At 38.1% G+C, this 27,500-nt stretch overlaps 1 protein-coding gene across 5 annotated transcripts in view; it reads right to left on the bottom strand.

The window, feature by feature from the left end:
• ZEB2 (zinc finger E-box binding homeobox 2) overlaps positions 1-27,500 on the bottom strand; it is a 127,399-nt gene that overhangs the window by 3,627 nt on the left and 96,272 nt on the right. For 4 of the 5 annotated variants that reach the window (XM_030580660.1, XM_030580661.1, XM_030580663.1 and 1 more), the window contains 6 exons: positions 26,390-26,461; positions 17,936-18,124; positions 17,024-17,238; positions 14,478-14,586; positions 11,157-13,126; positions 8,961-9,141 (listed from right to left, as the gene is read on the bottom strand). In XM_030580660.1, coding sequence (XP_030436520.1) covers positions 8,961-9,141; positions 11,157-13,126; positions 14,478-14,586; positions 17,024-17,238; positions 17,936-18,124; positions 26,390-26,461 — 2,736 coding nt within the window. The remainder of the gene's footprint in view (positions 1-8,960; positions 9,142-11,156; positions 13,127-14,477; positions 14,587-17,023; positions 17,239-17,935; positions 18,125-26,389; positions 26,462-27,500) is intronic. The other variant, XM_030580664.1, reaches the window with a different exon arrangement.

Raw genomic sequence — 27,500 nt, 5'->3', positions numbered from 1 at the left:
AAGCTGTCTTACTAGTTGCATATACCAGTTTTTCAGTATCATTTGTAAAACTGAGGTGATGCAGTATGTGACCAGAGCATGAATAAACTACACAGCTGGAGCCTGAACAGCCTGTCAGTTGTGACCATGAGCTAACTTAAAGTGAGGCAACTGTTACCTCTTAGAAGAGCATGTGTTGTGTGGAAGAGAGAGAGAAAGAGACAGAGTGATGCAGTGCAAAAACTATAAAGACCTAATAGTCTGAACATAAAAATATATTTAAACCACAGAATAGCCATGCATTATCCCTTTGAAGAGATGTGGTGATGTATGATGTGTACTGGATGCCAGGCAAGAAAATTGTTGTGAGCCAAGGTTCTGGGTAGATGGGATACTCTCACTGACAGACCAAAGGAACTCTAGCAGGAAGCAGAAGAATGTTTTAAGACGACTGAAGGATCTTAACTTCCAGGAAAACTGAAGCTGCGCTTTTATGAATTTGATCTGCTCTCTTTTATTTTGTAGTCAATTACATTATACAAGAAGAGAAAAGGTCGGACATAAAAACTACTTAAACAAGAGGCTTAGAATGAATGACCAGAGCTTGTGCTAATGTTGTATTGCCTATTTGCAGCTACCCTTCAGTTCTACTGTGGAAGTTTAAGTTTAATAAGGCGTGGTTGTAATGAATGCTCTAGGCATCCTAAAATCCTATGTTATGAAATGAGAGGTCCCTATCTGGGGAGATCTGGCAGAAAGGAGGATACAGGAGAAACCACAAAAAAACCAGAATAAGTGACAAAGAAATTGGGGGGGTGAGTTATGGATGGGGTTCAGGCTTAAGTCTAAATTTCTTTTCTTCTGGGTTTTAAACAGTTCATGCCCATATTTTGAGTGTTTAATGATCTTTCTTTTATTCCCTTACAGTAGAATTTAAAATTCAACTCAAATATGAATGAAATATTTGAGTATTTGGCCTTTATTCAGCAAGTAGGTATTTCAACAATATTTTACTTGTTATTTATGACTAAACAAAGATCAAAAACAAAATCTCAGAAACCGAACGCCTTTATGTTTCACTGGAGTTTTGGATTTGAAACTCCAGCTCTGAATATGCCCCACTGACTTTGTCTTTGGACTGAATCCAAAACCAGAAGAAGGCTATTCTCTGATTCTGGTTTGGTTGTGAACAAAATCTTATTCAAGTTGGTGGAAATCTTACCATTTTGGTTTAAGAGATTTCAGCACTATCATACCTGTATGCAGACTGTGATTTGGCATCAAATCCCAACCTAATCCACATATGAACATCACTTCCTCAGCGCACTCTGGTTTTGATGTGTCTTTTTAGCTGAGTGCTGATCTGACTTTCTGATCAACATGTTGCAGCCCTTCCTGCAACCCAAATCTCACAGGCTGTTTTACCTCTCCGTAAGTGTTCCTGCTCCTGCTTTACTTTGAAATCCCTAATCTACCTGAGCCACACTATACGCTCCTTCCTTTCCCAATCCTTATTCCATCTCCCAGCTGTGCACCAGCTCCCTGCTGGCCACTTCTCTAGCCATTCCCATTTCCTCTCCAGCCACTCCACCTTTCCCTACTGTCTGGCTGCTCTAGCTCTTGTAAGTTTATAAAACTGCCCCTCACACATACATCTTTCTTGACTGTTGTAGCTCTTAACACACTGTAGCTCTTGTTTCATTCTATCCCCTCTCTTTAACAAATACTCCACTCAGTTCTACCAGCACCAAAAGAGAATTCCAGGAAAGAATCCATATTTATTTTAAAAATTAATTTAGAAATTAAAAGGTAAAATGTATTATTTTGTACATTAATTTATTACCAGAAAGACTATACAGAACTATTTTGTCTACCATTTACATCCATATTAAAGTCCTTCGAAACACACGAAATTTGGATCCAGTAGAATATGACAGGTGGTACAAAGTTCTTTGATGACGTACTGCACAACATATCTTAGCAGTGCATAGAATGCAGCTGTTACAATGTTAATAGAAATATTTCTAAATATATCAGATTACTGCACATTTGAATCAGTTTTTTTTTCAAACCTCAACATTTCAGCCATTTAAAACAAGTAAATATAATTTGGGCAGAGTCCCTCTTATGACTTAATAGGCCATGCAATAAGATTGAAGGGATTTTTTGTTACACACGTGGAGGGGTGGTGGGGGAGGGTGGCAAGTACAGTCTCTCTCTCTCTCTCTCTCTCATCTAGATAACATACTATACCTGACAGTGCTGTAGTATAATGTCATGACTTCAGTGGGACCACAGTTAGGCCCAATGCTAAGCACTTTTACTGGGACTTATTTGAAATTATCTGTATTATTCATGGCTGATGAAGCTACTTGTGAGTTATGCAAATCAATGTAAATGGATGCCAATAAAACATTTATACCACTGTGCACCAATATGCCACATATTTTACAGTAATACTAGTTCATAAATGTTTGAGAGAGATTTAAAACAAATATTTGGACTTTTTTTTGTATCCTGCCATCTGCAAAAACTGGCCCCCCTTAGGAACTTGTGTTCAGTTTACACGTGAGATACAATTACAACTAATCTGTTTGAAAAGCATCTAAAAATGGCCTAAAATTGCATTTCTATACACAAAGATCTCTAAAATTCCAGTATCTCTGGACTTTTTTGGCTAAAAATGAATGCTGTGTAGCTATGGATTTCCCATAGCCATTGGTATAGAGCTATTATTTCTAGCTCTGCAAAGTTATGAGACTTCAGATCTTAAATCTGTCACTGGTCCTGGACTAAATATTACCAATTTTTTGCCTCCAGCAAATGTAATTTTATTTTCAAGGGAATGTGGGAAGAATAGAAATTTCTCAGTTAAGAAGAAAGAAGGAAACATTTTTGTGGTGCTTTCGTTTTCTTTTTTAAAGGTAGCTTCTTGGGGCAGCTGTGTGTGTGTGTGTATTTTAGAGTTAGTCCTGGTAGGCATGGATTAGAGGCCAAAGTACAGTGAGTGGGTCAAAGGTGCAAGATAAATGCAATTTATATATAATCGCCCAAGCCCCACTTGTTCTGTTTTTAATAGAAGACATCTATCTCCAGAAAAAAAATCACAAGCACTGAATTTACCTATTTTTTACATTATTTGAGTACAAAATGGGGAATTCTAAATTTGTATTTGAGTGAAGTGAGAGAAAAATCTTTCAATGGCATGTTAATTTTGTATGAATCAAGCTCTAAATAAGGAAAACTCCTGACCTGGGAATTCAGAATACTATCCCAAGAGAGGTGATTTGCTACTCGGCTCCAGAACAAAATTTAGTTTACAGAAACATCAGCATGAAAGCCACAAAAATAAAAAAAAGAGGTCTTAATAAAATATACAGTGGAAAAGAAAAGGATGAAAGTAAAAGTACAGCCATAAGGCCCTCATTGGCCCATATAAGCAATAAAATAGAATATGTAATACAAAGCAACAATTGTAGGATTCAGGATTCCTATGTAGGATTAAAAAAAAAATGTTTCCAACTTTTGTTGTGTTGCAAGCACACTGCAAATTTCCTTGTGCAGCTCTGCCAAAGAATTCCTTTTGGGGTGGGGTCAAATGATTGTGATGAAGCCAGAACAAATCCTAACCTTCCCCCTAAACTTGAATCAAACCAAACTGGTGCTCAGAACAAGGCATGTACTAGGTGCTCAGCTACCCAGGGACCTTTATTCTTTGGAAGCCCCATTCTGTTAGCACTCCTTCTATCATACCCCCTATATCTTCCCTCCCTGCTGATCTGCCATGATGACACTGTCTCTTTCATCCTTAACGGTGAGCACTACACTGACTGGCTCAGCTTGTGTCTACCCTACGCCGACAGGTGTGGGTAACCCGTTGAACCCCATCACGAATACAAACTCTGATTCCTCATAATTCCTTCCAGCATTTATGACCTGATTGATACCTGGAAGTACTGGAAGTTGATTTCCAGATAAAAGATTCATAGATTCCAAGGCCGGAAAGGACAATTGTAATCATGAAGTCTGACCTCCTGCACAACACAGACCATAGAATTTCCCCAAAATAAATCCTACATCAGATCTTTTAGAAAACCATCCAATCCTGATTTAAAATTGCCAGTGATGGAGAATCCACCAGACTCTTGATAAGTTGTTCCAATGGTTAATTACCCTCACAGTTAAAAATGTACACTTTATTTCCAGTCTGAATTTATCTAGCTTCAACTGACAGCCATTGGATCATGTTATATTTTTGTCTGATAGAATGAAGAGCCCATTATCAAATATTTGTTCCCCATGCAGGACTTAGGGACTGTAATCAAGTCACCCTAGCCCTCTCTTTGTTAAATTAAATAGATGGAGCTCCTCAAGTCTATCATTAAAAGTCAGGTTTTCTAACTCTTTATTCACTCTCGTGGATCTTCATATACACATTCGCCCATCACAATATCTATCTTATAATGCAAAATTGCTACTATTTCTGTTCTGGGCCTCTCCTCAGCATAAAATGAAAATTGTACTGAATTTTGTTATGGTTAAATATTATAAACAAAAGGGAATGAGAATGAAACTACCTGACTAATTTTAACTTATGACTAGAGTCAGAGTCTGTTCCCATGTGAAAAAAACAGAAGTATTAACTCACCGCGCTACCTAGCATTTGCTATAATTTTCTATTTATAACCTAAATACAGAGCAGTGTCAGGTGATTTTTAAGTAACTGTGATCTTATAAAGCCTCTTATTCTAGCATGAACACATGGTTCCACTTGAAGTCAAATAACCTTTTGAAGTCTAGTTGGCAGAATCTGGCCCTAGGACAGGCACTCTGATACACTGGTCCCAAAATGTGTACCACATTATAAACCTGGGAGAACCAATGCAATTCATTCAGCAGTAACACGAATCCTCTTTGTGTAAGTTAAGTTACAGGTGGCAGCATTTTACAGAGCTCAGAATCTATCCAAAATCATTTTTCAGAAAGGCAATGACATATCTTAGAAGCTCCAAATTATGGATTGTAGTGTCTCTGGCCCCAAATCTTCACTACATTCGAGCTGCACTTGGACATACTAGACAGCGATTCTAGCTGTCTGATCCTCAGCCTGATAAAATCTGGAGCACCTAGGGCTTATTCTAACCTATGCTGCTTATGCTGCTTCTATAACAGTGAAGGATCAGGCATTATGGAGCTCAGCTCCATCCCATCCCCCTTCCACTCTGACATCCAAGAGATACCTAGGCCTCCCCAAACATACCTTCTCTCTCTCCTTCAGCCAGATGTGAGGTGAGGCAATTGGCATCAGACAGTGTGGTTACGCTTCCTTCCCTAACTTTCACCTACAGAATTTTCCCCTGGCCTGGGTAATTCTCCACAGTCAGTCTGGACTGTGAATTTCCAGCCCACTGTATCTGACTGTTCTAGCACTGGCTAAAGTCTTTTTATACCATTAGATAAAGGTATTAATAATGAAATATGGCATTGATTGATCAAACAATAAAGCAGAGACCTGACAACCTGCAGATTTTTAGTATGGGTTCAGACAAACACAAGAGCATCAATAGATAATATATGTGACTGATGTGTCAGCAGGTAAAATGAGCCCACCAGTAATTATTAAGGTTTAGCCCTGTTACGTTTTATAAAAATGCCATAATAAGAGAGCACCAAGACCATTCTAAAGAGACTATCTTGGAAAGAGAAATAAAATAGGAATCCAATAGCAAACTTCAGAAGGGATAAAATATTCTCTATCTGTGTTATTCTAAGAAGGTCAGGAAGCGTTCTGACTGCCCCTAAAAGACATTTTTTAAATGAAGTAAAAGGGATAAAGATTAGAGATGGGCAAAAAAGAGGAACATTTTGTGAAAAATTAAATATTTACTCCCTTTTTTGGACAAAAAATTTTGAAATTTAAAAGTTTTGGCCAACTGTTACAATGATCCAGAATCCAGAAGTAGAAGTTAATTGTTGTACAAAGTGCCTTGCCTTAAACACAGATTGAAATGTCTCATATATCTTAAAAGATGCAATTGCAGCTTCATAACTATAGCTTTTTCCAAAAGTATCAAAACAATTTGAAACTCACTTAGATTAAAAAAGGGGGCAAATGAAGAAAAACTTCGAAATATTAGATTTCTTTTGAATCACAGTGGTTGTAAACTTCATCTTTATTGTAAAATCCTATTACTTCATGCCTCCAAAGGTAGTGAATGAGCTATCAAGGCCAGTCTAATAGAGATCTGCAGAGCTTCCACACCCCTCTACAACATGACGTTTGGAAGTTTCATAAAATAAAACAAATTCATAATAATACTTTGCACTTTATATAGCAATTCCATCAGAGGATTTCAGTGTTCTTGAATTAAGATTCACAACACCCCTGAGAGGTAGGCTGGTATAATTTCCCCCTGTTCACAGATAGGAGAAGATGACAGAGAGATTAAGTAATTTGCTCAAATTCACAGAGGAAGTCTGAGGCAAAGCAGGACAGAACATAGATTTCGTAGCTTCAGCATCTACGCTTTTGCCACAAAACCATCCTTCCTCTCTGTAAATACCACTAGAGCTTTGATTTACTGTAGTTCTACTGTATTAAATATGACACCATATATATGTTCTGGATCATAAGGCTAAATCCCATAAAATTGATAGACATATAGTTGAAAAATCAAGAGAAGTGGAGCAGTGAAGAGAGAGGAAGGTTAGCATCCTATAGTTGGACAATGTTTTTCGAGGCAGTAGGTAGTCCTTTTTATATACCAGAACATATTTTTGATTTTGCAAATGGTAAATTTTGCAAATCAAGGTGATTGCTCGCATTTCAAAATGTCAAATTTTCACCCTTTCAACAGTATGTCTGTCTACCTTATGGACTACCAACTTTATGGAACTGGACCATATGTCCAGATCCCGATATATATGAAGGCCAATTTTAACATAAGAGCTTTACGGTAGTCATGTGGTAAACCATAGTGTTTGCAGATGGCTGCAATAAAATCATTGAGGAGAGAAAAGGTGCAGGGACGTAAAGCCTTCAAAGCTTCTTGTATGGAATAAACAATTTGATCTGAATAATGCAATGTGAAACTCATTTTCAGCAATGAACCAACCAGTCTGGTTCAAAATGTTGCTTTTAATTTTCTTTCCTAATCCCATGAGCATTTTACCTTCCTTCCTATTTTTCTGTATGGGATTTAGCTAAAAAATTAGAACTAAAGTGTAAAAAGAAATGATCACAAGGTGATAAAATTTATCTATAGCACAATCCAAACCTCAGCCGCTAAACTTCCATGACAAATGTTAATAGGTTTTTTAAAACATGCCAGTAATTTTTTTATAACTCAGTTTTAACACTATCACTAGCATTTTCTAAAATGTCTCTTCAAATTCCTTTTATTTTTACTTGCAACTTGAAGAAGGTTATCATGGGCATCTCTGTAGGCTCAGAACCATGATTGTAGGGGGGAGGGTAATGCTACCCCACTGTTTGATGTCTTTATTATGAGTCCTCCTGATTTAGGGCAATAGGCACTGGCATGCAGGATCAGACTAATGACACTCCAGTATTCAGTTTCTGACAGTGATAAGCACCAGATGCTACAGAGGAAGATGCTAGAAACCCCCAAATGAACAATTATAAAAATACTTGCCCATAAAGCAATGTTTCTCCAAGTGAGGGTGCCCCACCCCAAGGAAATGCTCAACTTTCATTTTAAAGAAAAGTCCTTCGCTAGCAGTTATGCCCGTGAAACAAACCTTCAAAATGTGAAGCAAGTGTAATCAGTTCAAAGAGGTCTGCCTGAGTTTGCAGACAGCCTATACACTAGCTCTGAGGTGTGCATTTATTTCAATGGGTGGAACCTCAGGTGCCAATGATGATACTTTAAATGTCAACTTTGTTAACTATTTTACAGCTCCTCAAGGCACGTAGGAAAGGAGAGGAGGTATCACATTATAAAGATCTACAGATGGGTTTCCCGAAATATGTGTGTGTGTTTGCGAGGGGAGGGGGCATGAAGTACTAGCCTAAGCAGTTGGAGATTGGCATCTTTCCTGAAACATGAAAACTGATCTCACATGTTTACGCTGTCTCAAGAAACTAGCTGTTTGTATTGTTTTTTGGAGCCCAAGTCCTGTTTTTCCCCTTTCCAAAACATTTTGAACTAAAGTGTGGGCTTTTCACTTCCTAATTCAGTTCTGCCCTGGGCTCAAGTCAAGGAGATATAGTCTATCATGGCCAATGTAAGTGGGGATTGTAGGGCTTTTACACACTTCTTTATCTTAGGGTCCCATTTTACATTAACCTCTACCCCTTCTCCACAGTAGTCAAAACCACCTGCACTTGAAAACAGTTAACAATTGCTGTATAATGAGGCAGTAAAAAGTGAAAAAGTAAGATGCAACCTTTCTCTTTAGGCACCTCAGGCCGGTGAGAGGGATTTACTCCATTTAAATAGCTCATTGAGGGTCAGGTTTTACACTTTACATTAAGGCAAAGGGAATTTTTCTATTGATTTAAATGGTGCGGGATCAGATCCTGAGTAAGAAACAATATCACGCCTCATTTCAGGACTTGTAATATATCAAATTTCATTCTCTAACTATGCAACTGGGCCAGCCTTACTTGAAATTTGTTAACACAGGGATTTATTCTGTGAACTGCTGAGTGCCCTCAATTCTCGTTGCTTTCAGTGGGACAAGATCTGTCAGGATTGGGCTCATAGTCTGTACATTGTATTTTGGGGTGAGCAAAAAAGATATTAAGATGCAACAAAACAAAACAAACAAAAAAGCACAAACAACAAATAAATAAGTAAAGAAAAAAAGTCAATCTGAGCTAAGCAAAACACATTATTTCTTTTTTGTTGAAAGTCTCAGCATATGCTGCATCTTATGTCGCACAAGTGTACTCATTAAATATTGTGAAATGTACAACATGCAATGAAAGTCTAACTGCACATTTAAGGCATTCATACCTGTGTGCTCATATTTGTGTCGCAGAAGGGAACTGCTTTTCTGGAATGTTTTGTCACATAAGTCACATGCATACATGCCACTTTCTGTCTTCTTGATCTTCTTTCGGGACAGACAGGAGTCAGAGTCTGTCATGTCGTCTAGGCCTGACATGTAGTCTGGTGTTCCATCAAGCAGTTCTCCCTGCGATGTAACCAAATTGTTTATGTAAAACATTGTGCTTCCTGTATTTTGTGGCTTACTGCAGCATCTTGTCTTCCTACAGTATATAGAATTAGGGAGCTATTCTATAGGCCGGGATCCTGCTAAAACTTCTGAGCACAGTGCTTAATACCATGACTAGTCCCATTAGCTCATGGGCTACTCATGATAATAATAACTATGCCCAGTAGAAAATGTTAACAGGACTGGACCTTGCTACCAAGGAACATCTGCTTCTGTCACTGTCCCTCTTGGTCTTTAACTGCATTAGAAAACTCTGTCTTCTTTTGAACACTGTGTAGTAAGCAGTTGTATGAATTATCTAAACAGAGAGTGTTTATGATATAGATGCTAAGTATTTCAGGGAGCAGGAAATGATAATGTAAAAGACTACATTCAAAGATCATAAAAGGTATTGTAATATCTTTTATGAAATAAATATAAGAAACAACTAAAGATCTTTTCTGTCAAAACACGGAACCGTAGATATATTCTGTATCTGTAGGAAGGTTTTAATTGAATTTTATATTTAGGTACAAAATGTTATTATTATGCAATCCATTTAAATGTATGTCTCCCGACTAAAGGCCTCAAGCTATATTTTTATATTTAATTTTGTAATTCGAAATAGGGAATATTAATAACACTTCTTATCAATGGTCTATCTATGTTAAAACAGCCTTCAGCATTAAGCAATAATGAATGTGGATCAGTAAATTATTCAATTTCTTGATATTTATTTTGTCTTGATCCAAAGAGAGTGCAAACTTGCATGATAACATACATTTCCATTTGCTATCACACAGTTCAGTTTTCTTAGACTAGGTTTGCACTAATTAATATTAGAGACGATTAAATAGGCTTAAATACATTTACAAAGAGGGCAGATGTACTGTAAATTGGAATAGTGGAACAGCTGTTATGGAGGTGCAGTGCTATTTATGCTCCTGTTGTGCAAAGAGGGATTACAGGCTATAACGTTAAGCCATACCTGATTTTCACATTTGAAACTATAAAATATTGTTAGTAAAATTACTAATGGAGCATAATAGGTCACAGGGGAATGTCCACAAATGTAAAAACTTATTCATCTATAATCAATTAAACTCATTTAACTAAACTGTGTACATTATATTTTAATACATAAACACATGTACATTCTTACACACTATGAATATCTGTAGACAAAAGTGATTTCGCTAGACCAACCTTTTGGCATATTTACCTAAGTGACCAGATCATATACCCTTTACTCATTGACTTATATGGGAGTTTACTTGAAAAAGGAATATAGGATCATACCTAGGAACTAACAAATGTAACCCAAATCATACCCCTTAGATATAAACATGGAGGGGACTTTACGTGGAAATGGGTGGGCTCAGATGCCGCTTCCACAGACCATTCCTTTCCATTTCTGGCCCTCCTGAAAGCCTCTGTGTGGTAAGTCAATGTAGGGGCAAGTAATGGGAAATGGATATGCTGAGGGGAGGTATAGGTTGGCCTGAGGCAGGGCCAAATGGTAGGTATACACATTGTCCCTTCTCTGGCTTCACAGAAACTAGTTAAGAAAATATGAAGTCCTCCTGTGGGTCTTGGAGGCTGCCATGAGCTGGGGGAAGTTCCAGGCAGAGCAGTTCCAATGAAGCCATGGTGTTAGGGAGCCTACAGGACTTTTAGTGGTGCAGAACCATTATGGAGGTACAGGGTAGTGTTTTCTGTCAATGGGAATTCTCTGGGCCATTGATAGGTATATAAAATTCTCGTGGAGGACAAATATAACCCTAATGAAATTAAAAGCTAAACATGAAATGTGTTTATATTTCTTCTGTGTTGAACAAATATTCCCATCATAATTTTCAAGTTCAAGCTAAAATTCTGCTATGTCTGTTGGAGAGGTTTCATTTCACTTTGAGGACTATTTTTTTCATATAAAAGGACATGACGAGGGATACTGAAATATAGCCTTTCAAAACAAACCAATTATGACCATGTACCTGAAATCCTTGTTTCCGCTGGAACTTTCTCCTTTGCTGCATATCAGCAAAAGTAGCTGCTCCAGTTGGATAAGTATAGGCCATATGTGGTAGGAAGCTCATTTGATCTAGTCCTGGGTATGGTCGCAGCCCAGGAATACTGGTCTGGACTGGTGGCATAAAAGTGGCCGGAGGAAATGCGCTTTGTGGTGGGAGTGTTGTGTATAAAGGTTTGGCACTAAATGGGTTCAAACCAAACACTGGGTTAGTGCTTTTATCCAGATTATTTGAATTGGAAAACTCCTTCTTGATAAAAGTCAAGTTTAGCGGCTCATCTGAATTTTCAGATGATGAAGAAACACTGTTGTGGTCTAAATTTATGCTACTAGATTTTGTTTTGTTCTTTGTGGCTATAACACTTTTGGGTTCCTTCATTTGTTTTGGCAAAGACAAGTCCAAAGGCTCAGCCTGAAGCTCCTCAGAGGAGAAACTGTTTGGAGTGTAAGAACTGCTATGGGAGTTTTTAGAAGATGTGGAAGAAAGATTTAAAGGAGAAGGAGTATTACTCCTGGAGTGGTCCAATTTATCAACTGGTTTAATATTGGTAAAATGTGTAGGTTTTGTTAGCCTGAGAGGAGTATCACAATTAGTAATACTGTTGTGGAGTTCAGCTATAGATGGTGAAGTTACAGAGTCCACAGGCTTTATTGGAGATCTGGCTGACAAAGAGTCTTTAGTGGGAGTGTTAGTGGCAGCCAGCACCGCCTTGGCACTGGTTCTTTCCAGTGATGGTGATCTGGAACTTGAATACTGGTAGAATTTTCTTTGTTCAAACCATTCCTTCACAAATTCCTGAGGAAGGCCAACGGCAATGGAAATTTTCAGTAGTTCATCAGAGTTGGGTTCCATATTCATAGCATAGTATGCTTTAAGTACAGACATATGGTCCTTGTATGAATTGATGGGGCTAGTCATTCCTTTCTCAGAAAGTACTGATGACAACAGGAGGGCTTGCTTATCAACAAACACTCCAGGTTTGTTGGGAACCATGTTTTCATGAGGTTGAAGGACTGCCTTGATTTCTTCATTCATCTTACACAGGTAACGCTCATGCTGATGCAGGGGAATGGGACCAGGAAAGCTTTCTTTACAGAACTGGCATGAAAATGGAGTGGATATATTGTGGTTGTCTATCATCTTATCTTCAGTTACCAGATCTATTAGGGTACGCAACTTCTCTTTTTTAATATTACTGAGCTGCCTCCTTGAGTCTGTGGTCAAGCTCTGGAGACAAGCTTTGGCTTCATTGACTTTTTCTAATGTATAGTCAATAATACTTTTAGTGGCACCATTATGACTCACTACTGGAAGACCCACTGGTGGAATATTAGGTGAAGTGACTCCTTGTTCCTCTGTTTGAGGGCATGGATCCTTCATGTGATAACCCTTCAGCTTTGAGATCTCTTCAGCCTTGCAGTCCATTTTCTGCCTGGAAACCGTGTTGTCCACAATCTGTAGGACCTTCTGCACCTCACTTAAATTACTGCCTATTGCAGGAAACCCAAGTAGTGGTGCTTCCATCCCTACACTTAAGTGCTGCATTGGACTTTGAGCAGAAGCATGAACTCCTAATGGGCTGGTTGCTCCAAGTCCACCATTCATAAAAGGACTAGCTCCACTAAACCCATGTGTGGCCATAAGAACCTTGTATTCATTGAAATCTAGTGGTTCTGTTTTAATTTTCAGTAAGCCTGTTTGCTCAGACATACTAAGTGGTTTGCCGTTCTCCAGCTTGTTTCTCAGCTGTGTGATGGCTGAATTAGTAGGAGAGGAAGATACAGAATTAGGAGAAGAACCCGTCTTGATATTGTTTCTCATTCTACCATTTACAGAGATTAAGCCAATACATTTCTTGCTGCTGATGTGCGAACTGTAGGAGCCAGAATGGGAGAAACGTTTCTTGCAGTTTGGACACTCATATGGTTTCTCACCTAAAATGATAATTAAAACCAAACATTAATATATTATTTTTATAATAATAATAATAATAATAATAATAATAATAATAATACTGCTATAACGATTGATCTTATACATTTACCTAATTAGATATTGATGTTGTCACTGGCTAATAGGGAGAGAGAGATAATGATCCTACCCCACTGATTACTTATTCTGGGTGCCAAAGAATCCTATGAACATGGCTGAGCCCAGCATCTCTCCCCATATCACCTCTGTGGAGTTTTCTTGTTTCGAGGTTGATCCTAGCTTTTGTGGGGACCTATGCAAAAAAACCCACCTGGCTCACTCCATGCCTGTGATAGCCAAGCAATTCTGTGGCAGTTCTGCTAGTGATGCAGTGCTATTAGTGACATTACATGTGTTACTAAAGGAGTGTATGCCTGGGGACCCTGGTTATGTAGAGCTCTGTCACCTCCTAGATACAGTGGGCACAATTAAAACTCATTTGTCACTCCTTAGTTCCACAACATATTCTAAGAGTAGACGATACTATTATTGCACTGTGGAAAGTGATAGCTGCGTTTTTAATGATGCGCACTGTAGTTTAGGTGTATGGCCTTAATCTTAGCACTGCTGAGGCCAATTATAAATCATTGTTTCCCATTTGACAACACAATGCCTGAAAGTCACCAGAGTGACTGAAAAATGGTATTCTTTGTCACATGTAGGTAAGTCTTCTGCTAAAGTAGGGCAGTCAAATCCATAAAGCTTAAATTCAATTCAGCCTTCTCAAAAATGCATTCAGATACTACAAGGATGGGCACTGTATAAAAAATTGGGTCCTGATTCAGTAATCACATGCATATAGATGGACCTTTGTGTCTGGGAAGAGCTCAAGGGGGCTCTGTGTGGACAAAAGTGTCAGCTTGTAAAGATCAGATTGCTGGATCAGGCCCCAGCTAGCTAAATTGATAGCTAGATAGAAAAAAATGCCTTAGCTTGCAATACGAGTCATTCCTCAGATGCCCATTATCCCAACATATGAGCCATATTTCATTTATTTCCACTTGGACATTTTCATTTTTTTAAAAATTTGGTCCCTCCAAAAGCCAACTAAACAAAAATTTCTGAATTCCTCTGAACTCAAGCAACACAACAAAGCATCTGTAATTTTTGGTAACTAGCATTATTATATCAAAATCTTACAGCAAGATCATGCTATTAACAGCATGATAAATGAGGATGAGTCAGATATTGTTTATGAAATACCTTAGTATCTCTAAGAAGCTACAAACAGAATTGTGTAAATTTTAAGCAATCTTTAAAACTCAGCTAATTAAACAAAATGCAAATGAGAACAGCAGCACCTCCGCTACTCACCACTGTGAATTCGCAGGTGTTCCTTCAGATGGTGTTTATATTTGAAGGCCTTGCCACACTCAGTGCATTTGAACTTGCGATTGCCTGCTCCTTGGGTCAGCATTTGGTGCTTAGAGAGAAAAGATTCTGATATGAATTTTATGAAAGAGGAACCAAGAGTTTTCTAGTTAAAAAAAAACAAAATTAATTTAACTCTCTATTTATCAGGCAAACCAAAAGGTTTGCATATACATTTATATGTCTTATCGGTGTTGCAATAAAAATCAAAATGTTGGCAGTAAACTGAAACAAATGCGAAAGTGCTTTCAGATGAGGATTCGATATTTGCTTTAGAATTATTTCCTAAGACTCTCATCAGAAATGTGTTGCTTTAAGGTATGATGAGAGAAACTGATTTGTAAAAAGATCTGTGGTTCTTATTAGTCCTAGCAGCTTCTAAACATGTGGAACGCCTCTTGTTTAAAAATCCTGTTTACTGCACTAGTAGAAAATACAGTGTTACATATCAGATTTCATTCATTATCAAATATAAGCCACAATATCTTCAGCATGAGGCTGTAGCTGCTGGAAAATTTTTATCACAGACCAGCAGGAAAGATTTCAGCTACCTTTCTTATGGTGGGTTCTCCTCCCCCCCAGTGCTGTGCTAAGGAGTAGGGGCAAAACAAGAGAAAAGTTGGTTGAAAGGACAAGTTAAAAGAAGCATAAAGATATAATCAAACACAGCTGACCTTTTTGAACAAGTGAGAAAAGCACTGTGACTTTGAATTCTGAAAAAAAATACAGTCATCCACTCTGGATGCTCAAGGTAGGAGGTCAGCTTTTTTCAAGTAGCAATGACACAAAAGCCTATTGCAAAAAAGACAGCATAGAAACGGTATGACAACTGCTAGGGTGTGCTGAATCTTCCCACATTCCTAGTGAGACAGATGGTGTTACATGGGACACAGGGAGGTTTGTTCAAACAGCAGCAACCTTCAAAGATCAAGCAGAGCCCAGCCCGCCGAGCGCCATTGAGGGACCAGCGCTCATATGTTGCTGAGTTGCATAAACAAACAGCAACAGCTGTTTTGTCTCCCCCCATAGCCCTCAGAGGACTACTATAAACTTTAGTTGTGCCACTGTTAATATGATACAATCATTTTAATTTACTAATTGTAAATGCCATGAGCAAATGAGGGGACTTTTCAACACCAAAGCTACCATTCATAATGCGCCAACACAATCAGACTCTTGCATGTGAAATTTCAGACAGTTTTATTGGATAAATATCTAGGCATTTTAACCTAGTGTTTTTAATAATATAAAGCAAAAGCGGGGAAAACCCCTCAGATTGTGTTAGATTAAAAAAATTGTATATGAGAATGTTTTTGCCTACCAGAAAACCCTGAAAAGGAAGCAATCTGAGAAACTGCACCAGAATCATTTATATTGATTTAAGATCAAGCAAGAGATACTGTTCTCTTAAGAATGCTAATTGCAAAATTGCATGATTAGAAGATGTATGTTTGCTTAACTGAATTTACCTTATGCTGAGAAAAATCTATTAAAAGATATATAGTTGATTATGATTTTTAGTTTAGATTTTGTTTCAGAAAAATAAATATGGTATAAGGCCTATATAATTTGATACATGCACACACTCATTTATTAAGTTTAAGACACACCAGTTGTGTTTCCATTACAACACTCCATAACACCAGTTATCAGAGGTAATTCTCTAGGGAACAGAAGAAATAGTTTTCGTATAGTATGTAAAAAGCTTTGGGATACAGTCTTTTTGAGTAATCAGTTTGTGAATGAAAGAAAGCTTCAGTCACCTGTTCAAAACACAGAGCACTGGCTTAAATGTAATAGTGAAATGAACTAAATAATGCAAAGCAATAATGTTGCAAAGTTACTTTTATCTTATCAAGGAACAATCATTTTGATTTATAACAGATATGCTAGTAGGATATATATATTATAGTGATACTGCAATCCTAATGTGTGCATAAGTTATTGGTATACTCAAAAAACATAACCTATACATTTTATGGAAAGATTTACTCTAAAAATGTGTAATTTTATTTTAAATGCATAATGTGCATAATTTTATGTGATTGAAAAGGTTATTCAAAAATAATGAAAAAAAATATTAGTAGATCTTTTACTATGTCTTTGAGATCCTAGTTGCAAAAACTGCAAAGTAAAAGTAGGTGAAAAATGGAATTAAAATTGCTGTGATGTTTAATACTGTATAATTAAAATGCCACAGTTTTGTTCACTTTTTGAGGAACATAAAAACGAAACTAAAGTCAAGTTAAAGTGCAAATAAATTTTTTAAATTAGAAATTAACACACTCATTCGATCGTGAACATAAGACTATTAAATCATATTAGAAGAGACCATCAAAAAATCATTTAGACCTCAATTAAAGCTATTACCATTAAAAGATCTGCATCTTCAAAATGCCATGAAAAATTAATAATGATTGCCAATCAAAGCAATATCGTTTCTCTAAGGGGTTATTATAGAAAGAAATCACTTAAAACCAACTCCCCACCTGATCTGTCCCTGGCTTGTGCGTCACCATATGCCGCTCGAGCTGGGTGCGGTAGGCAAACGTGTAGCTACACAGAGGGCAAGAAAAGTTCTCCTCATTCTTCTCGTGCCGGTACTTGATGTGCTCCTTCAGTGATGTCAAACGCTTGTAGCCCCGGTCGCAGTAGGGGCAGGTCAGCAATTGGGCAAAAGCATCTGGAGTTCCAGGTGGCAGGTCTGTAGCCGAGAGACAAGAGAGAGAGAAGCAGGCCAAAAGGTCAGTAAATCAATGGCAGCTAATGGGCTTATTGCCCGAGATGGTATGACAGGAATCATTGCAATCTGCTACACTAGAGTGCCATCATTTCAAACTGGCCTCAGAACACACCATTCCCCTTACACACCCACAACAAACTTGTATGAATCATTTCATACTGTGCTAGAAAATTAATTAAAGTCCTTATTCTAGCTTTTTTGAAGACTTAAATAGCTGAAAAACAAAGAAATATTTTTTCTCAATCAATTGACGATTTGCATTTCATTTTAACCTGTTATGTTAATATGACACCGGCCAAATCATTCTCATGGACACTTTTTCAATTATTCACCAAGAAATAAGAGAGTTATGGGTCAATAACCCTAAATTTCTCATGTAAAAATTCAATAGTTCAGAAACTTAAAACCATAGAGAGAGCATTTTTCCTTTTTAAATTAAGCTTTAATTGTTCTTGCTCTTTATTTCATCTACAAAATAATTTGCTGACTAAAAAATCACAATACACTAAAATTACAGTTCCAATCTTTGCTCATGAAATTCCATGCCTCTGCAGCTGCTCTTCAATTTTTAAGGTAAACACGCAGGCATGTAGTGCATTTATAATTGCAACAGCTGCAAGAAGTCAGGATAGTGGCTAAAAATGAATTACAGCCTCACCATTTTCTTCTTGCCCATTGGCCTCTGGAGTGCCAAGGCGAGACAGTTCTTCAGGGGCTTCTGGGTAAATAATGGCTGTGTCACTGCGCTGTAGGTACTCTGCTATGCTGACTGCATGCCCATCTCCTTCCTCCAGTTTCCTTTTGGCAAAATATTCCTCAAAGTCCGACGTGCAATTTGCATTCTTAACTAAAATTGGGGGAAGGGAAAAAGAAGTGGTTTTGAGTGCATTTTCCCTGTAAGATTAGGTAAGTTTATATGGTTGGTTGCAAGAAATGCTGACACTTGGGCTGGAGCTACAAGTCTGTGATTTGAGCCTGATCCTGCTGCAGACTTTTAGTCTCACTGGGTCTCAGCTCCTAATGAAGTCAATGGGAGCTTTGCCATTGACTTTCATGGGAGTAGGATTGGGCCAAATCACTTAAATGAGATCATTCATGAATCAAGGAAGCAGAAGTTTACTGGACCTTGATACTGCAAGTTAGTATTCTGCATGGATGGACCTTTGGACCTCAGGGAACACCTGTGAATTCAGTGGCTCTCTGTGTGGGTACAGGAGTCCACCTGCTCAGAGGACTTGCAGAACTGAGACCTTGGGGACCTCTACTCTATCTGCTCTTCCTGCTCAGTTCCCACTGACTCCTTCTAAACTGAGGATGCTCAGCTCTTTGCATAGCACCTCACGGGTGTAGGTCTGTAATTTGTGAGTAGTGAAGCACACAACCAATTACCCCTTCAAAACTGCCTTGTCTTGTGCCATTTTTTTTTCTGATTACAAGAACAAAGTGTTGCTTTCTTTAAAATTCATAGCATCGACCTTATTTTTCTTCTTGGAAAATTCATCTCTGGGTAATTTACAATGAGAAAATACATTGTTTGAAAAATGTGTTGCTCTGTACAATTTTACAAATAGAACCACATGTTTCCAGCCCATAACTGGGGTACAGGGCCTAAAGCCACTTTTACAGTCCATGCTAGAGTTTTGCTTTTTTTCTGAATATGTAAACCTAATTTTTTATTGTCCGTGCAACGTCCATGAAGTATAATATGTTCTCAACCATAAAATATTCCGTTGCTAACAATATGCATTTCTTCTCCCAGAATTTGAATATTGCATAGAGGTAAGATCTTGTAAAGTCTGGGACATTATAGACAAATATTAATGAAACCAGAGGAGAACTGGGAAATAGACCATTTTCTTTCTCTATTTTTTTAAATAAAGACAATGTGAATTCGGATAGTTATTTTTAACTGACCTTAAATTAAATGAATAGTTTATGATCAATGACATTTTTAATGTATTTTTCTGGAGGACAAATAAGAAAGCAAAATTGTGATATATTTGATTTTTCATAAACCAGTCAAAAGTAAAACAGGCATGATTCTATTCTCCTTTACACCACTGTAAATCAGGAATAACTCCAATGAAGTCAGTGGAGTTGCATCAGTGTCAAACTAGTGGTTCAGAAGAATCAGGCCCAAGAAGAATTACAACAGTGCAAAACTAATATGAGTGAGAGACAAACCAAGTTCATCGTGTTTTTAAACCATTTAGCAGCTCTGCCTCAATTTTTTACTTTTCTACAAAAATGGAAGTTGCAGGCAAGAGTAGTGTGTTCTCTGAATGTGGAAAATTGTGCCCTAAGAAAAACAGTTGAACATTTCTGTTTTCTCCAAAGTAGATTTTTACCACATTTTAGTTATGAGAAATGGATAATGGAGAGAAATGATAAAATATGTTTATCAGATTTACCTAAAAACAAAAAAGAACAGTTTTTATAAGAAAAAAATTGTCAAAGTGCAAGATGATAGTTCAGCATAGCTTTGTTTGCTTCCCATGTACCCCTGGAAGTGCCCTGAAATAATTTACAGATGGAGGTAATTCTGGCAACAATCTCATGGCTCTAGCCAATTAGAATTTCCAGTTCCCCTGACTATACAGCATCTTTCCTCTATGTACAACCTGCTGAGAATGAGTTAAAAACACAGTGGCATCCCTAAATGTGGGTCAAGATTAGCAATGGATGAAATCAGCTGGGATAAAATAAGACCTGGCCCATGAAAGGTGCTGTGCAAGAGATAAAAATTCTCTGTTTATCTTTGGAACAGGTATTCAGTATATACTGCTGCAGTGCAAGCTTCCTCAGACAGTCTCCAATATACATCAGCCATACTGAAGACGGACAACATGGCTGATGAATGAGTGAGATTGTTATTCAATTGCTATACTAAAATGCTGAAGGAGTATGAACATGAAGAGCTGGTTTGGCCAATCATTGCATATTCACTATGCAAGCGCCACACATTGAACTGATCAAATCAAATCCTCTTTCATCATGTTGAGATAAATAAGTTTTTTATATAACAAAAGAAGCTGTCTAAACCCTGAATGGAGTTTTAGCCACACAAACCTTGTCAATTTAAATGGGATTCTTATGGCTAAACCCATCAGTGAGAAGTCCTCTAAAATTTCTCTATAAGCTTTAAACAAGCAAATTTTTGTCAGTTCAAATGAAGGGCCAGCATCATTATAAATTGCTGTCCACACTTCCATGAGTTTTTGACATTTTGTATGGAAGGAAAGAGGATATGGAACAGCAAATTGTTGAGTTGCTCCTGATTCTTTGTATGTATCTGAACAATCATTATGGCTTCTGTTCAATAAGAGTGTCCACCTAATATAGTTCATATGTTACAAACAAAGTCCCAAATGCTTATTTGCAAACAAGAACTTGTTTGTTAAGTAGGGTATGATTATATGCAGGAAAGACTGGAGTTCTGAGTGCAAATTACAGTGGGAATGTATGTGTGTAATGCAACAATTTGTCTTTTATGTTGTGGGGAGAATATAACAAAATGGTGGTTGCTTGTACATAATCATATTTACACACCGAAATGTCAGGCTGTGTTCTGGGTATGTCTTTTTCATAGCAGAGCTGAAATGTTCAAAGTTAAGCCTGAAACCCCACCTTTTACTTCTCCCATGGTGTCTAGAATTTGCAGCTCCTGAGGTAATTTATGCTTGTAAAGTGTTAATATTCCCTGATTCAGAAATGTTCCTTTTCAATAACTAGGCACAACAGTATGAATTAAGGATACTATAACACCCTGAGTCTGTGGGTTTTAATTCTGAGTTTGGGTTGTCCAGGCTGGCCCCAGGAACATCTTTAAAAGCTGATTTTGATCCAGCAGGTTATACTAGCCAATTGTAATACTATAGACTCTGCGATTCTTAAATCTGTGGATTATTTAGCTTCTGTGCATATGCATGGAATCCAGGATCTAAAGCAAATGTTTATGTCTAGTTTTTAAACCCCTAAAAACAAGGGGATTTAGCAGAAAAGCTAACAGATCCTTAACTTAAACAATGCTACTGGTACTGTAATATTAAAGATTAACATGAATAGCAAAGGTTGACCATGTGCTCGTCAGTCTCTTACAAGATGCATTACTACTGAGAATTCAGAAATTATGGAAAAATCACCTAGTATTACTAAACAAATCATTTGATTATCATTAGGTGTGTCTCCCCCTAAGCCCTTAGTTGTTTTCCATGTAAAAAGCCGCATTCATAGATTCCTTGTGGATTGAAATTACACACAGAACCCACACTCCTATCTGTCAGTCAAACATTTAGTACAGTAGGTGGCCTCACCAATAAGTAACATTTTATTTAATTATTAGCGCATGGAGAGTAGAAATATTTTCAGTTCCAAAGGCTGAGCATCATGCTAAAATAAAATACATTAAGGAAAAGATTAAGGAGGTGTTTAGTTTCTTTAAAAAAGAAGAGAGAAAGAGGACACTCAAGGAGCTTGGGAGACCAGTTATTTCTTGTGGGAACTCTTACTGTGAGGTGGAGATAGCTGCTCCTAATCGCAAACAAAACTAATAAAACCACAGCCTTCATTAGGCAGGAAGTGACAGGCCCTCATTGGTACACATAGATTACGGTCTGAAAACGGCCTATCCTTCTAACCTGCCAAGTTTTACTTCTGTTTTCCTCTCCCCTGAAGGTTTTTTTCCTCCTTCTTTAAATCATATGAAAAACATCGACAGCCAAAGCTTATTAGCCAGATGTTATTAATATAAAAAGGGAAATGTTGTTTGTTCATTAACAGGGAATCTGCTCATCTATCTCCTAAAAAAAAAAACCCAACTGTAATGAAAGTAATCGGACCAATGAAGTAAATCAAATGATTCTAACAATCAACTATTTAAAAACAGCTTCTACGGTACATCATTTTGCTAAGTAGCCCTTTTAGAGACCTTTAGAAACAGTTTGAAAATTGATTTAGTATGGCTGAACTATGAACTATACCTTTAACTCTAGTGGAAGCTTTTGCTTGTATAAACTTTATGTTGCTTAGTATAAAAATATAGAGGATAAAAAAAATGTTTCATGGTAGCCATATATAAAAGTAGCAAGAGCACTAGCATAATAAAGATCTTTCTGTTATTTCCTTTCTATGTTAATGACATACTGCAGTGAATTTTTCCTAAAAGCAATCACATTTGCTGCCTGGCCAAATAATAACTCTGTAGTTAGTTCTACCCTGTGAGTGACTTGGATATGAGGTCTTCTGAGGTCACCTAGAATCGGGGAACCTTGCAGGGGTAACATGCCCAGCCTTCAGGAGCAAGAAGCATTTTCTATTATTTAGCAGTGAGCTCCCTGGACAATCCAGAAGCATTCATAATGCTCTCTAAAAAAAAGTCCCATCTGGACTTCCGTGGGCAAATGAAGATCACTGTGATGTCGTCTTTATTGAGGGTGTGTCACAGGGTGAGTTGATCCTCTAAGGGGACTGGCATTCAGCCTCACCTGTACCCAGACTTAGTTCATCTCCTTTGGTGGAGGGCTAAGTCACCTCAATGACCTAACCACACTCAACGTTGGTGGTTGACTATCTGGGAGGGGAAACTGAGGCAACACACTGTGGGAAATTGAGTCAACAGACAGTACCAAAGCAAGACCACATAAATCCTTGCTACAAGGAGCATGTCAAAGAATTCCTCCTAACATCCTCCCAAAAAGGTTAATATTTGTTATTTAGAGATAGGGTTTTCAAGTGTTCAGTGAAGCAAGAGCAAAATTCTGACTGAAAGTCACGTGATTGAAAGTGACTTTCACTGTATATATTTTTTTATTTTTCTCAATAGCCAGATGTAAGGTACATTATTTCATATTGAAAAGTATCTTAGAACGTTCAGATAGAGATTGGATGGCTCTGGGGATTAACAATGGGTTATAGGATCTTTCACTTCTAAATCAAGCTCAGCTGGAAGTGACCACTAATCCTTACCATCAGAGGTTTGGTGGTGTCGAAATGAGCTAGAGAAGACAGTCTAGTTCCTAGTGGAAAGATGTCCACATCACAAGAACAATCCTCACAAATGGCACTTGTGAGCTAGTATCAGGTCCGGCTCCAGCTTTTTTGCCGCCCCAAGTGGTGAAGACAGAAAAAAGAAAAGAAAAGCCCGATTGAGCGGAGCGATTGAGCTGCCGCCGAAGTGCTGCCGAAGAGGAAGTGAGGCACTGAAGGACCTGCCACAGAATTGCTGCTGCGGACCCGGACGTGTCATCCCAACAAGACCCCTTTCTATTGGCCACCCCAGGTACCTGCTTCCTTCACTGGTGCCTGGAGCCAGCCATGGCTAGTACTCTTATCAATGGTCTCAGCAGAAAGGACAAGGTCTCAGATACCACAACGATTCACCTACCCTCTCTTCCTATTAGCCTGTCCCTTCAAGATTCTTTGAGGGGTAGGCTTTTGAGCAGGGTCTGACCTGGTCTACATAGTCTGGTTAGGTGTATTTTCAAGATCAATTTAGGGGGAAGTTATCCTCTAGGATGCTTTTCAAATGCAGCTTGCCTTTTAGTGTAGACAGGGCTATAGTAATAGCTGTTACACAGGTATATAGAAAGGAAGGTGTTCCTGTTATTATTGAGATTTATTTTAAAAAATGACTAAAATAAGGGTTCTTCCCACCACCCAACCCAAAAGTTTTCTCAGGATTTGGAAAAAAAGGTTAAGTCCCAAAATCAGCCAGCCATTATGTGTGATATTCTTCCTTGCTCCACCCATAGATGCCGACTTCCTCTCTGCCTGGTGGGCGCTCGACCCCCACATCCCTGCCCCACTCTTCCCACCCCTGCACTGCTCTCACTCCACCCCCATTCCACCCCCTTCCCCCCAAGTCCCTGCCTCTGCCCTGCCTCTTCTCCCCCTCCTCCCCTGAGCGTACTGCATCCCTGCTCCTCTCTTTCCCTCCTGGAAAGTCCTAAGTGCTGCCAAATAGCTGCTAGGTGGCGGGCGGGAAGCGCTGGGAGGGGGAGGAGCAGGCATGTGGTGTGCTTGGGAGAGAAGGAGGTGAGGATAGGGATGGGGGAGCTTGGCTGCCAGTGGGTGCAGAGCACCCACTAATTTTTTCCCGTGGGTGCTCCAGTCCCAGAGCACCCACGGAATCAGCTCCTATGGTTATGAGAGAACCTCTAATCATGAAGAAGTTGTGGGCACTTCATGTGGTCTGTGATTTCTCAGTCCCACAGTTCAGTACTCCAGAGTAACTATTACATTTTAAATGGCAAAGCAATGAGGCCCTTTAGAGGGTTTCTGGCTGTTGTTTGAAAATAAATCTTCAACAAGGCACAATTTCCTATTGTAGACAGGGCCAAAGGCAGCTCTCCATGACTGTCAAGGAGTGATTACACTTCCTGGGTCAGATCCTCAGCTGAAGTCAACAGAATGACACTGATTTAAATCAATTAAGTGAGAGAGAGCTGTGAGCCTCATGTCTACGCCTAGAAGATGATTTCTGACTGGTTTACAGGAGCAGTGGGACACCTATTTTCTGGATTAAGAGTAGAGTATGATCTATGGGGCCATCAGCTGACAGGTCTTGTAATACTTTTCTCCTGAAGAGGAGACTTAAGGCCACAGTACAAAGCAGAAAGAAGAGACTATCAGAAACTGGAAAGGAACGGTATGTGGCAACAGGCCACCAGGTTTCCCCCCCCTCCAAGGAGACAACACAACAAGTAGGAAGGAGTCAAGGAATGTTATGGTCAGAAAAATGTGTGGAAAGATAGTCACAAAGCCTAAGACGGCACTTTAAAGATTCTTGTAATGGTAAATCGGATAACAATCCAGCCTTTTTTCTGAATCAGACATCTGAACCTTTTCATGTCCAGTTACTCCAAGTACCACATATGAGTCATCACTTTGTGAACATATCTTGAAAAACCAAGTGATTTTAGAATATTTGTTATTTTCGGTTCCGTATAGCAATATTATTAAAGATATATATAATGATAAACTGTGACTCCATTCTAATCCACTCATTACTTTTTCATGCATAAATCTAATGTATGAAGAAAATCATTGATATGTTTTTATTTTTCTATTATTTTCTCCCACAAGAATTAGAAAGTACATTTCTTGTGTTATTTAGTAAGGACATTGTAGGTTTTATGTGGGTGTGTACCAGCATTAAGGATGTGTGAGTAATAAAATCCTTATAACATTTGGGTACCATATTTTATAATAACATTTCAAGAAGGCAGTACCTATGAATCAAACATGATAATATGATGCATAATGATTTACCTGTGCTGGAAAACATCTAGATATTTAAGTGTAAATCTAGCAGAAAGTAAGGTGAATGTAGTGTAATGCATGAATCATCTATGGCAAAGGGTCTTTGAGAAGAACATGGTCAAACTCCAGAATTAATTTGGATAGAACAATAGTAACAGAAACTTTTTACGGCCTTTCGCAGCTATAGAAAGAGATGGCTCAAAAATAACGATTGTAAAATATGTAAGTTCCCTTTCTTTTTTCACAGAAATGCATGGATTTTAAGAAGGGAAAGAAAGAGATATGGAATGTGAAAAAAAAGATTAGCTAGAAACAAAATGATCTCATAAATATGCATTTAAATTGTGTATCTGTGTATATATGGGAAGGTTGTATTTGTGTTTCTGAAAAGTATCTGAATTCTCTGAAGTATCTTCCTCTCTGTTCCCTGTTAATATGGGGTTGCCATAAAGAGTGCACCTTGTCCTTATTATCAAGTTCTTTGTACAGTCTCTCTCAATAAAAGAATACAGTATCTTGGCCCAGGTACTTTAAATTCGTTCATTCACCATGACTGCAAAAACATCTCCTCCCAATGCTAAAATCTATTAGCTTACAATCATGCAGATAAAATGAGTGGGGTTGAGGCATGGTGGGGAAAAGAGAGATTGAGTTTTCACTGAATACCCAGTTTGTACCACTGTAATCAAATTTGGGGGAGAAGGAGTGGAGATTGAAAACAGGATGATTATTTAAACATTTCTCAGTTGTTCAGCTAAACAAGTAAATTGTTTAGCCACTTCTTCCCTTCATTCACAGCTAATTCTAAATGACATAGAACAAACATGATGTTCAAATGGACCATTTGCCTTACCTGTACCATTGTTTCCAGTGGTCTGAATTGCGGCTTCAGGCCCCATAGTGTCATACTCCTCCTTCATTTCTTCTGCAAAATAAGCACACACATTTTTAGCATTTGCAAATTATTGAACAGCTCACAAATCTAGCAAGCACCCTGCAGTAACAAGGAAGACTCTTTTAAAGGAAACAGAGAAAAGGCCTGTTCTAAGCCTCTATACAATGGCTTTGTTCTTGTAATTGAATGAATTCAATCATGCTAGCTGGACAAGAACTTATTTACTTTAAACATTACAGCAAGTGGTGAAAACCAGAGGTATTTATTTGGGCCAAATGAAGGCCTTTTTCTGATATCAAATCCAATAAGCAGTGTGGTGGAAAAAAGCTTCTTATTTTTAATAATCAGTCAACTGCAAGTTAATTATTTTTACCTGGGAGGAACAGGCACATTACATGAAATGATGGTAAATACAGAAGAAAGGGTTCTGGACAGCAGATCAATCTATTAAGATTATTATCATACACTTGCTATTGGATTTATCATCCTCATTTTAACTATATAGACTTGGAGTGAGGAGTGTATTAATATCAGAGGGTGCAAAAATTTCCAAATTTTAAACTGTGGACAGCTCAAATTATGTCTGCTTAATTTGTCTGTGCTCCCTTTGCATTTGCAAAGTATAGATTTGTGCCTCAAAACTGGATTATTTCACATGAAAATTCATACTTATTGTACAGAATTAACTGTCTACCCATCTATTTGTTATGTACCAATTTGCTTTTGGTGAAGTTGCTGGGGTGGAAAGTATTTTAAAATAGGGTTTATAAAGAGGACCTATCTTCAGCCTACTAATGGATAGAATATCTTTTTGATCTATTTATCCACCTCACGTAGATATTTCTAAGGTGCCTATCATCTTGATTTCTTACTGATGATTTGTTAGTGCAGATGCAACAGGTATTCACACAAACCTGGTGGACACAATTTAGGTGCCCACATTTGAAAATCTGGCCCTCAAAATGATTTCCACGGGCAAAATCAAATACACACAGCTCTCTCTCTCTTATTCCTTTCCACTTTCTGCCAATTCCCTTCCTTTTCCTCTTTGCACACATGCACAAATATC

The sequence above is a fragment of the Gopherus evgoodei genome, chromosome 11, assembly GCF_007399415.2.
Source record: "Gopherus evgoodei ecotype Sinaloan lineage chromosome 11, rGopEvg1_v1.p, whole genome shotgun sequence".
Lineage (NCBI taxonomy): Eukaryota > Metazoa > Chordata > Testudines > Testudinidae > Gopherus > Gopherus evgoodei.
The sequence above is the reverse complement of the archived record's forward strand: the minus strand, read 5'-3'. Positions and strand labels throughout refer to the sequence as shown.